Source organism: Dermacentor variabilis, chromosome 10, assembly GCF_050947875.1.
Source record: "Dermacentor variabilis isolate Ectoservices chromosome 10, ASM5094787v1, whole genome shotgun sequence".
Classification (NCBI taxonomy): Eukaryota; Metazoa; Arthropoda; class Arachnida; order Ixodida; family Ixodidae; genus Dermacentor; species Dermacentor variabilis.
The window spans coordinates 46811746-46824652 of NC_134577.1; the positions used below are offsets into that span (position 1 = coordinate 46811746).

The window sequence follows — 12907 nt, forward strand, 5'->3', positions numbered from 1 at the left end:
AGTTTTTCAACGAAAAAGAAAAAAAATGATTAATACAGTAATTATAAATAAGCATTATTAAAATTGTTTGACAGCAGGATTTGAACAGCGCACCTCCAGCACAGAAGCTCGGCATTGAAACGTTTACGCCACGCACGCATGAACAAGCGGAACCACTGCAATTAGCAGCGATTAGGCTTGTTCTCAGCGTCTTGGTGCCTTCTGCAATTTACAAAAAAAATATGTATAGATCGCTTTGTAATTTAGGCAACTGAAAGCAGACAAAGCACAATAAACGAAGCCACAGGAACGTCCGAAGTCCGAAGCACGACGATCAGACGAGTCCATGTACTTACCCGTCATTCCCGCGGTGGCTTAACGATCGCAGCGCCAGAGTTCCCTCTAGTAACTACTGTAGGAAACTCTACGGTTCGTCGTCGCGACTCAGGCGCCGCCTGGTCAAAACATAGGCGTTGAAAATTTATTCGGGCAAGAGGCTGCCGGTTCAGCGGAACGACAAAGGCGAGGAAGGGGGAGACACTGCTGGAGACGGCTTGTGCACGAAGCCGTCATTTGACGACGGCCACCTCTCGCACGGTGCATGCCGCGACTCGCGCCACCTGCGGCTGCGCCACGGGCTGAAGGGTGGCGACCGTGACAGTCCTCACTGTGCACACCTGCACCTGCTTCGGGCTGGGCGGAGCGCGGTAGACCACCACGGGCGACGGCCGGCGCTGCGGTCGAGGTGGCGGTGGCTGCCGAATGAAAGGTAGGGTGTTTTACATGTGTGCGGTGAGGTAGATGGGTAAGCAATATATATATATATATATATATATATATATATATATATATATATATATTTGCAGCTTTTACTTTGGTATTGTAAGCTCCGTCCATACCGCGACATCAGAGGGAGAGAGGTGCTCAACTTTGCGTACAGCTGCTGAGGAGTATTTAAATTGTATTTAGAATGTATTCACGCTCCCGCGCAACAGCCGTACCCTCAGCCTGGCAGCTCGAGTTCGAGATAAAAAATGAAAGCAAGCGCCTCGATTCGAGTTGGTCCGCCCAAGCGTATTTTTGCTACGCAGCCAAAATATATGGATTGCCATACGCGTCGCTGCGGCTAGTAATGCTCTCGTCCTCGGACGTTATTGTGAGAATTTTAATTTGAACTTTGTTAGCCTACCTGTCGCAAGTACACAAAAAATATACTTGAAGGCATACACGCTACATAAATATACGCAAGAAGCATCTGAATCCTTAGCGTCATACTAGTGGGGATCCATGCTACAATGGCTGAACAACCATGCAGACTGCGCCAAATAAAGCACAGAAACGGACGGCCCCTTGCGTTGGTGCTGCCTCGGTAGTGAAACTGCAACGAAAACCAAAATCACGCCGCTGGCGTCGTAATCGTCATACAGAAAGGCAATGGAGTACAGAGCGGCCGTAGTCACAGATTTAGCCGGTGCCTCAGTTCTCTGTTTGCAGTTATCGCGCTGTTATCCCTCTGGCGAATGGTCCAATGTACTGCCGATGTACGATTTCTTCTTTTTTTTCTTTTTGCCCTTCGTGCAGTTGTTCAATATTTCTCGTACCAGAGCAGTGCATGGCACAGACCATACTCAAGAGGAATATCGCATCTGAAAGAAGCCTCGAACAATGTTCTGTCCCAACAAAGTCGTTGGCAGCGATATATATACTTTAAAGATATTCTCACCATTTGTTCAGAGAAGACGAGGAAGAACATATTGCAGATGTTCCTCAAGGAGCTGTTACGTCACTTATGTATTAGTTGCTATTTTACTCAGTCCCATTGCATGTCTGCATAATGTACATGCGTATGCTTGTATACGCAGACGACATAGCGTTCTTCGCATCAGGTATAGACATTCATGTACTATATAACCGCTTGCAGAAACACTTGCGTGTCGCTGAAAAATGGTTTCAAAATATTCGGCTTGTTATAAATGTTGAGAAGTGTTCAATTTTAGTTTTTCCTGTGAACAATTCGGCGAATATATCACTTTGCTGTCGCCTCGAATAAATACCACAAGTAGAGTCAATCAAGTATCTGGGTTCAATTTACAACGTCTCCCTTGGCTGGCTTGGGCACATTGATTATATATAACTAAATATCAGGTGACAGCGGTTGGAATGTTACGAAAATATGCAGCTCTCGATCAGCAAGGCAAGATATTCTTTCTCTCGAAGCCTTATCTCTTGGGCAATGCCACAAGGGTACTTGACCAGCCGTTGAAGCGTTTATATATGTTTTCAAAAAGTTAGTTAATTTTATATTTATTGGTTATTTTCGATTCTTTTTATACCTTTACATTTATCTACGCTGTCTTCTCGGAATTACTAATCGCCTTTTAATCGCATTCACATGTTGGCCATTGTGTGACATAGCGCAAACAAAGATGGAACTACCCAAACAAGCTTAGCCTCAGCATGAACGTCCCCATCTTGCTTTGGCTTGGAGCTTCCGCGTTGGACTACAGCTGCTGGGGTGTTTGCAGAGAGATGAAATACTTTATTCTCGACGTCAATCGCCCGCCTCCCTAAAACAGAAAGTTACGATAATTACTGGTCTACCTTTCAATACACTTTACCATGATGACTGTTCTACTTTGAACACTTTGAACACTGAGCGCAGAATACGTCTTTCACTAGCATATTGCTTTTCTAAACTACTTTCATCCAATCTCGGCCGATCCCCCACGGTGGGCATGTGCCACTTGTGAACAACAACAACAACAACAACAACAACAACAACAACAACAACAACAACAACAACAACAACAACAACAACAACAACAACAACAACAACAACAACAACAACAACAACAACAACAACAACAACAACAACAACAACAACAACAACAACAACAACAACAACAACAACAACAACAACAACAACAACTTCCTCCTACTACTGCTTAAATATAAGCTAAGCCTTGTTTACAATCTGATTACTAGGTCTACAAAAGCTAGTTAATGAGCCACTCATTAAAAAAAACAATTTGCGGCCTCGTGTAGCGCGCCCTCGGCAGTGTTTCTCGACGACGTTTCTCTCTCAAAAATAAGCAGATGCGTTTCACTTTGCTTCACCTCTGACCTTCGCCTCTGCCTGACTTCAGCGCTACCGAAGTGTTAAAGGGACCCTGAAACGATTTTGACGATTTTCTACAAACGTACTGAGCCGTTAGATTAGGTCCTTCTGATCATTAATTGACACATCTAAGTGCTCCGCGTAAAGCGTGTAATTTATTATAAGGCTCTAAAAATGCACATCGCTGCCGATCGCAGCACACTGCTCGGCGGAATTTTAAGCCGCCCCTACCCATATGACCGAAATCACCCATATGACGTCAGTGGGGCGCGCTATCCGACTGGCTGACCAGGGCGCGTGATCAATAAATTTTCCAACTTTATGGCAAACAAATGATGTTCGTAATAGTTGGAATGTTAGCTAATTTGTTTTTATAAAAAGAAAGTAACATAAAGAGAAGGCACAAGAACAATTTTTCAGTATACTTAAGCACTTCCGGCACACAGCAAGTGTCGTCTGCTTGTGCTACAACGTGCTCCGTCTTTGACGAGAGCTCCGCCGTCAGTGTCGGTTTGTCTTTTCGCGAGCGCTATGATACGACTTTTTTGCGTTGTGGACTGCAAGCGTAGCGACTGGCGATATGTCAAGCAGCGACATCGTGTCCCTCTGCAAGCCTGTAGACGAGCGGTCTGGCTGCAGCGCATCGGACTGCCGCTATCCGATCGGCGCCAGGATTTGTGCGATTGCGGCCGTCACTTTACACCGGAAGATTGCTAACGCAATAGCGTTTCGCGAGTCCGGTATTAGGGTAAAACCAAGTACAAGGGGACAGGGCCTGGCTGGGTCGCCTTGCGTGTGGTTTCAGGCAGTGGCGTAGCCAGAAATTTCGTTCGGGGGGGGGGGGGGCTCATGTTGCAGGTCGGCCCCCTCCTTAAGAGGAAGCTTTAGCTCGGGTGCTGCTATTTAAATACATGTAGAAGGGTAATCCGTTTTTCCTCGCAACAACTGCACCAAATTTGACGATGTTTGTTGAATTTCAAAGAAAAACTTCAAGTGACTGTTCGTTTCGAATGTTTCATTTAGGTGGTCAATTCTTTATTAAAAGATGGCCAAAATCGCAAATTTTCAGAAAACGGAACTATCAAGTTTAAAACTCAGTAACTCAACAATGAAAAACGATAGCACACTTCTGTGAATTGCATCTATAGTCCATCTACAGCGAAAGATGCATATGTTAAACATGAATCTAAAAAAAATTAGTATTATGGAAATACGACTTTTGCAGAACCCTTGTACACAACGTAACCAATTCACGCACGATAAAAATTGACACACCAAATTTGTCTGCTTTGACTTTCCTAATAGTTGCTGATTACAGAACCGAGATATCTGTTCTTGGTACATAGCTATTATTTTGTAAACGTCGTGCTTCAATTTCTTTTGAAATTTGAAAATTTTCAAGATATTTATACAAAATTCAGGCCGTAAATCGAAATTCCGTTTCCAACAGACACTATAATTTACCTTCTCTCTCAAATGCAACTAATTTCTTAAAAGCGATTAGCAGGATTATCTCAGAAAAACGTTTCTGCGTTTTACATGTATTTGAATAGGCCGCGTCGGATTGGGCCCCAACTAAAGCTTCCTCTTAAACAATTTGTCGAGGGATCAAATACATGAATAATAACTGCATTACCATTGTCAAAAATGCTGTAAACTAATTCTTGAACGCTACACACTGTCCAAACAAGTAAAATGTGTATTTTTTCATAGAAGAATATTCCCATGTGTGGCAAAAATGGTGCCCAAAGTAATTGATATCAATGATTCCATGTTTTTGTCTATTTAATAAGTAAAGAAAATATCACACGAGCTTTAGAACTATATCAGTTGGAAACCAGGAAAGCAGCGCATACCGTTGATATGAAAAATGAAAACGCCGTGGAATGAACAAGTTGAGGACAAATATGTTAATAAAACTTAGTCATTCAAGCACCGTGTTTACGTTCTTGTGCATATGCAATGGCCAGTGAAAAATCTCCACGACGCTGTCATTTTTTCCAATGTATTACGCAGGAGCAGCTGTCACCGGTCGTGAATCGTGAGTAATTGCACCGAAATTAAAGTCGCAACAGAGAGCACGTATAAAAAGCAGGATTTCTGCAAGCTATACGAGGGCGAGTCAAATGAATGTGAGCCAATGCGAATATATGACAAACAGGGTACATTATTAAAAAGTAGTCTTCATGAGAATTTAGACATTTGCCCCAATGACTAACGAGTCGCGTGATTCCCATCTCATGAAACTACTTAGGTTGCTGCTTTAAAAAGTCTGTAACTGACTCTTTCCCGTCATCGTCCGGCACGAATCTAGTTCCGTTGAGCTGTTTTTCGGTTGCCCCAAAATGTGGAAGTCGCAAGGGGACAGGTCTGAGCTGTATGAGGGCTGTTGCAGGGTTTCCCACTTGAACTTTGCCAGTTTTGTATTAACCACATCAGCGACGTGGGGACGGGCATTATCGTGGGACAAGATGACCCAATTGGTAAATTTTCCACGTAGTTTGTTCTTGATTGCAACACGCAGTGGTTCCGGCGTTTCACAATATCGGAAACAATTGACAGTCTCCCAAGATTGAGCAAATTCTATCACTAATGGCCCATGACGATAAAAAAAAAAAGCCAACAACACCTTTCCGGCGAAAATGACGGCCTTTGCGTTCTATGGCCGTGGTAAATTCGAATGTTTCCATAGTAAGCTTTGCCGTCGTGTTTCAGACTCGTAGTAGCGGCACCCCGGTTCGTACCCGTTCACAATAGCAAACAAGAAATCGTCATCCTCATTGTGATACCGGATCAAATTAGTCAAAGCAGCGCCAAACTTCTCCGTCTTCTGGCGGTGGATCAAACACTTGGGAATCAATTGCGCACACAAGAGCCGATAACCGAGGTGCTCATGAATTATGGCGTGAACCGAGCCGTGACTGATTTTCACACGCTCTGCCAGTTCATCGATGCGTGTGCTCCATTCTTGTCTCATCAGCTCATCAACCTTTGAAATTGTGCGGGATGTGATTGCACGATGGCATTGGCCCGGTCTTGGAATGTGTTCGCAACTTTCCCATTCTTCTTTGAACCGTTTGCTCCCACGCTTTACAGTGGCCAATGAAATGCAATGTTCAACGTGCACGGCAGCCATACGGCGATTAACTTCTTTTTGGGAAACACCCTTAGCTGTCAAAACCTTAACGACACCACGCTGTTCAGCTTTTGGGGTGTACATTATGGCAGGCAACCATGTTCAACACAGTGTATGAGAGCATTAAAGAACATTTATCCTCACACATGCGTACCACTTCTGTAAATGAGAGATGCCACTCTGCTACGCGCATGCCTCGCAGATAATGAACCGAACCATTATTGCGACTCGCACTCGTGCATTAGAAATGCGAAGATACAATGGGATATACAAATGCGAAGATACAGCTTGATAAAGGGCAAAAAGTGTGACTGGAAACAAAGTTCACTGCACGTATACACGAAACCTCGCAACAAGATATTGAAATATACGTATAAGTCTCCAATAAATCTACGTATCTAAGAAAAAGTCGCTGTAAATAATGCGTCAAACAAGGCAAATAAACATGTTGCGCGATCACAGATGCACAGAATCCTAGATTCCGCCCCAATTCCATCCACTCCCCCCGATGTATCGCGCGCGACGGAAGGCGGCGCGCTTGCTCCCCGCTTTTCTCCTTTGCGCACACACGACTGAGCCACCATCGTCGGCTCAGCCATTCCACTCCCCCCCCTCCGCTACGCTTTCACTCGCACATACGGCATGCGGCGCGCGGTCACGATGTTATCACCCTTGGACTTCATACGAAACATGAGGGCGACGGCAGGAATGCGCCTGGAGTGTCCATATAATTGCTATCGCAATAATATAATAAGAGTATCTGGCAACTGAAGCGTCCCGTGGCTCATTACTTTCCACAAAAGAAAAAGCAACAAAATCGAACTTTCACCATGCGACAATTCGCTGCGCCGCAACAATGTATTTTTCTTTCTTTCTGTGGGGCGGGGGCACCGAAATGGGAAAAAAAAAACGCATAGGAAAATATGTTGGCCACAATCGAATGCTTACTTTGGGCACCTAATGTGGCTATGGAAGGAATATCGAAGAAAACATGAGACGCTTGGTCCACTGAGAAGCAACCATACGCATACTACTCGGTATCCTACACCGGCGAGACAAGACTTTCCGGAGAAGTTCGCAAAAGCGAACGCGCTGCAATCCGTCCAGTCCCCACAGTGATGGCGGCGAGCGACCATTGTTTCATTTTCTCGCCTGCTAGCCAGAAAGTGTACAAACTCTGCCAGGCGAAAATCCACTCTGCCGGAGAAAACCGAACGCGCACCGAAGTGCGCCGCGCGGTGGTCGGGGCCACGCGAGAAAAATGTAATAATATTTGGGGTTTTACGTGCCAAAGCCACTTTCTGATTATGAGGCACGCCGTAGGGGAGGACTCCGGAAATTTTGACCACCTGGGGTTCTTTAACGTGCACCTAAATCTAAGCACACGGGTGTTTTCGCATTTCGCCCCCATCGAAATGCGGCCGCCGTGGCCGGGATTCGATCCCGCGACCTCGTGCTCAGCAGCCCAACACCATAGTCACTGAGCAACCACGGCGGGTGCGAGAAAAACGTATGCGATCTGGCTGGCTCTGGCAGCCCGCGGGTATGGTAGCGACAACAAAAAAAAATTGAAGAGGCTCAATGTGTCCTCGCAAATAAAAGTCAAAGTAGAAAAAATAAATAAGAACGTAGTTACCTTGGCTGGCTTTAGTGTTTTGACGTGGATGTTTTGGCGTAGGTAAAAAAAATGTTGATATTTTTTATGTGACATGGCGGCACAAATGAACCACCACAACGCTAGGGTGGCTAGCCACCCTAACAACGCTTCGTCTCATTGAACCTCGCTGCGAGCTTTGTCAACTTGTCTGCTAGTGTGTTGATTTGACTTGTCTCGTTGTGTGTTCCGATGTAAGACTTTAGAAAAGTCAATGGACCTTTGGCGTCAAATGTTTATAACAACATTAAACCCACAAAGTTCCGCAATTGAAAATCTAACGCACAACTTTGGAAATGTCAATGCACCTTTCACATCAAGAGTTTATGAGATTTATACCCTTAAATTTTCGGAATTGACATCCATGCGCTCCATAGATTCCGCGGCCCCAGCGAGATGCCGCGGCGAGCCCGCTCACCATCAAACCGCCCTTGAAACTTTGTGGTCGGATGGGGCTGCTTGGAGTTATGTGACTCTCGGTGCATGGGCGTTGCCGCGAAATCCAGCCCGAGTTCGCTATCTCCGCGGTTAAATGTCTTTTCGAGCGTCAAAAAGACATTCTAGACCAAATCCAGAATGATTTCCGGCGCCGGGGGTTGCTTTCGTCGGCGGTGCATGGACAGCACGAAAAAATTTCGGTGGGGGGGGGGAGGGCTGAAGCCCCATAAGCCCGCCCCCCCCCCCTGGCTACGCCCCTGGTTTCAGGCGATGAACAGAAGCGCAAACGTTAATGGTCTGCACGGTGCAGCCACTTGGTGACAGAGAGCTCAACCACACACAGTAGCAGTAACAAAATGTAATCTTCTTTGCTGCTGGTGTAAATTTTTCGCAGGAGTGTAATCGTTAACACGTTGTTTTTGTAAATGTTTAAAATGTTTTATGCTTGGTTAGAACAATATTAGCTCTTTCTTTGGCTGGTTAAGCTCTGCGCCAGCGGGTGGCTGGGCCGTGGAGACCGATCAGGCAGCTCACGCACGTCTACGCTAAAGTTCCTTCATCAACTTGAGTTTATGCCTCCATATTTCCGTCGAAATATTCAGGTAGTGTGTGTTTACCGGAATACCAGACACTTTCTGCGCTGCGACAGAATGCTCGCAACGCACGCTGCTTCGATAGCTCTCGCTTGGGGTAGGTTTCTCGCGGGCGGGGGCGGGCTCCAAAACAACCGGAAATGGACGATGTGACGTCGCATCGTGACGCAGAACCAGTGAAGGCGGAGCTTAGCCCCGATCGCTCGGCGAACGAGTTGAGGAGGAAAAGCACGGCTAGGCAGGAGGGTCACTTGTAATCGCGTGTAGCTCCATTAATACGTAACGCTTTACTTAAATTGTTGTGCGAATGTTCTGCTTAAGTTGTACCCTACGCGTCTACAAAATTTGTCCGAACCGTTTCAGGGGCCCTTTAATATACGCCTCTCTGCCACGTTGTTAAAGACTCTGCGGAGAACCGCCCACGACTTTGTCGAGCATAAAAAAAGCGGTATCACAGCTTGAGGAGCATACATACTTATTTGTTATAGTTCAGTTAAATGTATTCACGTTTCTTTTCTGTTAGAAGCAACGAACGCTAAGCGTTTATCACTGCGTTTACAGTAAGCAACAGAAAAATACATTTAGAGGTTTTACTTACAAAAACCACGATATGATCATGAGGCACGCCGCAGTGGAGGGCTCCGGATTAAGTTTGACCATCTGGGGTTCTTTAACGTGCGATCAATACACGTTAGATCGGCCGTCTTGTATTTCGCCCAAATCGAAATACGGCCGTCGTGGCCTAGATTTGATACCGCGCCCTCGACCTTAGCAGCGCGATGTATTAGCCACTACACCACCTTGGCGGGTAACAAGCAAAATAACTGTCCAAACCATCTGCTTAAACGACGCATTTAAGGTTAGCCCCACGGAACGCCACCACTGTATATGGCCAGCTGCGGGAAGCGTCGGAGTAAGGCCATATTGTTGAATTAGCCATATTAAAATCTCTGATTGGCCCAGAGGGCTGCTAAGGTTTCTCTAATTGGCTAAAACTGCCACCATCCCAAAACTTGACAATCACGCTGAATTATGACAATGTCCATAATGGCATGCTGGTTTGAAGGAGGCCGTTTTTTTTTATTTACGAAACTGCCCATCGCAGCTTCACCATTGCAAGCCCTGCGTTAGCTTACCAGATGGCGCCAGCTGCTCTGTCACAGCTGAGTTCAAATCTGTGTTCTATTCTCATTGCAACCGCAATTTTTCAACTGCAGAACGTCCAGACAAGCAAAAATTACTTTCTGTAAAATGTTTCCCTCGCGAATAAACGTTGTTGGCACGAGTTTCTAAATTATTTTTTTTTAATTAATCGGACTTATCGATTTAACGCAATGATTTACGGCTCCATTCGACTAGCCTGCACTATATGAATTAGATCAAGGGTGTGGGGGAGGGGGGGAGTCTGCACAGGTTGTTGTTCGTTTCCGCAGTACCATACGGTGGCGTCTGCGCGTCGCCATGCTTTTCACTAAGTTTCACTAAGTGTTCCCTGCACTCGTAATGGAGGTAGTGCAGGTTTAGTGCACCAGGTGCTGTGCGGGTTACGCACGAGGAAGAACTGGCACCAAACTGGCTGGAATTAGTTCACGAAGGGCAGGGTCAATCGAATGGACTCGGCATTTACGTCTGGTCGCAGACATTAACGAAAAAACAAAACAAAACAAACGAAACAACTCTAACTGCGGTTCACGCATTCTTCGATTCAACCCAGTTGCCTTTCCTTTTTTTTTTTTTTTTGCAAAGCTGACTACTGTTTTATGTTTTCAGCGCACTGACAGTGTATGATGACTTTTGTTTTCGCGGCCAGTTACAGTAAACGCAGTGTTCTGAGAAAATACGAGATATGAATACGTTGATGTAGCTGTGCTGTTTTAATGCTTCGCGTTGTTTTAGACGCGAATGTTCTATCGCACGACTAAAGCTGATTGCCTCACCCGCTTATGACACTTCTCACGGGGACTACACGTTTGCTTAGAAACGTTGTTACAACAAACCTCAATGCGGACAAACCAACCTTTTTCCGCTTGCTGGAACAATAAGATATATACATTAAAATATGGGGTTTTACGTGCCAAAACCACTTCCTGATTATGAGGCACGCCGTAGTTGAGGACTCCGGAAATTTCGACCACCTGGAGTTCTTTAACGGGCACCTATATATAAGTACACGGGTGTTTTCGCATTTCGCCCCATCGAAATGCGGCCGTCGTGGCCGGGATTCGATCCCGCGACCTCGTGCTCAGCAGCCCGACACCATAGCCCCTTAGCAACCATGGCAGGTGATGTATACATTATTTATACAACAGATGTATACACTTATTTATTTATTTATAAAGATGCTGCAGGCCACAGATACTACGTGGGAGCGTAAATACCATGGAGGGTACAATAAGGATAATAAAAGAAGTCAAAATGACAAACTCAATGCAGGAGCTAGGAATCAGTGTAGCAGAAAAATAACAATGCCAGTGGAATTATGAATGTGAGTTTGAATAGCTGTATATGCAAATACACATACACGGTAAAGAATAAGATATTTGGTGGGTGGAAAATATAAAAAAAAACCCTTCAGGAACTATTTTTTAAAAAATGAGGGGGCGGGAAGCGGTGCTAGAAGCACTTAAGCAACAGCGCCCAGGTATCCAGTTGATGAGAGGCAGTTGGGGGACACATTACTCCGGATAGTAAAAGCGTTTACGGCAAGCACGAGAATGTATGGGCATTCGTTCCGGCAAAATAAGCAGTCAGAGATAACGTGTGTGTGGGCACGGGGAAATCGGCGCGAGTGTTAAGTAGCGATAAATACAGTGGGTAACATTGTATCCGAGCTTACGGTTTAACAATGTCCCCCCCTCCTACCTGCCTCCCCCATTCCTCCCTCCATGCACACACTTTTCGATGCACAATACTAACTAACTAACTAAATAACTAACTAACTAACTAACTAACTAACTAACTAACTAACTAACTAACTAACTAACTAACTAACTAACTAACTAACTAACTAACTAACTAACTAACTAACTAACTAACTGAGTACCTTCTTGCAGCAGTCCTGACAGCAGTGTTGCAAACAGCTCTTGCACAGGCAGAGGCAGCTGCACACGACAAAGACAACGACGGCGATTGGCAAGATGACGAAGAAGATAGTGTAGACGCTCGCGGACACTCCTCCGGCAACACTGGTCGCTGCAGTCGGCGCCGGCGTAGTCACGTGACGGTACTCGTAAGGGTAGGTGTGCATCGCGTCTCGGTGCAGTGCTCTGCAGCAACACGGTAAATAATAAATGCAGTAAGATTCCCGAAGTGTGCGACGAGATACGCAGCATTCCTAGTTAATAATGCGGAAACATTATATGGCCATTACGCGAGAATCCGTCGGCGTGACCGAAAGATGGTACCAAAAACGGCCGCCGCCGCTATGAGTGAAAACACGTAAAAGAAATGCTCGCATGGAGCTCACATTTCTCAGGGAGGTTCCTGCAAACAGAGGAAAATAATATTGCTTTCAAAGGAAAGTTTGGTACATTTCGGTCTGGGTGCGAGACGAGCACGTTTAGCCGACGCTACGGCGGCTACACGGTTCCAGTTTACTAAAGGTGTGCCCTAGTGTTTCCGCCATTGCATACGCCACGTTGCATTTATCTGGCTGACTAAAGGTGCGACCTAGTGCGTACGTTCCAGATAATTGGCATACGTATGCGTGGAGCACAGTTCCGGGTAACAGTGGCTATTTTACTGGAACGTAGTTTCTCACATAATTGTTATGTGATTAAAAAAAAAGAAGAAACAAACCGCTGAAATACGTGGATCGTCATTGAATGCCCGCCGTGGTTGCTCGGTGACTATGGCGGTGTGCTGCTGAGCTCGAGGTCGTGGGTTCGATCCTGACTCCGGCGGCCGCATTTCGGTGGGGTTCGAAGTGAAAAAAAAGAAGGGAGAGAAGAAGAGCAGTCGCACACTTAGGACTAGACGCACGTTAACGA

At 45.6% G+C, this 12907-nt stretch overlaps 1 protein-coding gene across 1 annotated transcript; it reads right to left on the reverse strand.

Annotated features, from left to right (window-relative positions):
• Positions 1-416: 416 nt before the first annotated feature.
• LOC142559523 (uncharacterized) lies at positions 417-12178 on the reverse strand. The gene is made up of 2 exons (XM_075671106.1): positions 11962-12178; positions 417-734 (listed from the first exon to the last, which is right to left on the reverse strand). The coding sequence occupies exons 1-2, from the start codon at positions 12163-12165 to the stop codon at positions 549-551; spliced, it is 390 nt and encodes a 129-aa protein (XP_075527221.1). The 5' UTR covers positions 12166-12178; the 3' UTR covers positions 417-548.
• Positions 12179-12907: the final 729 nt, after the last annotated feature.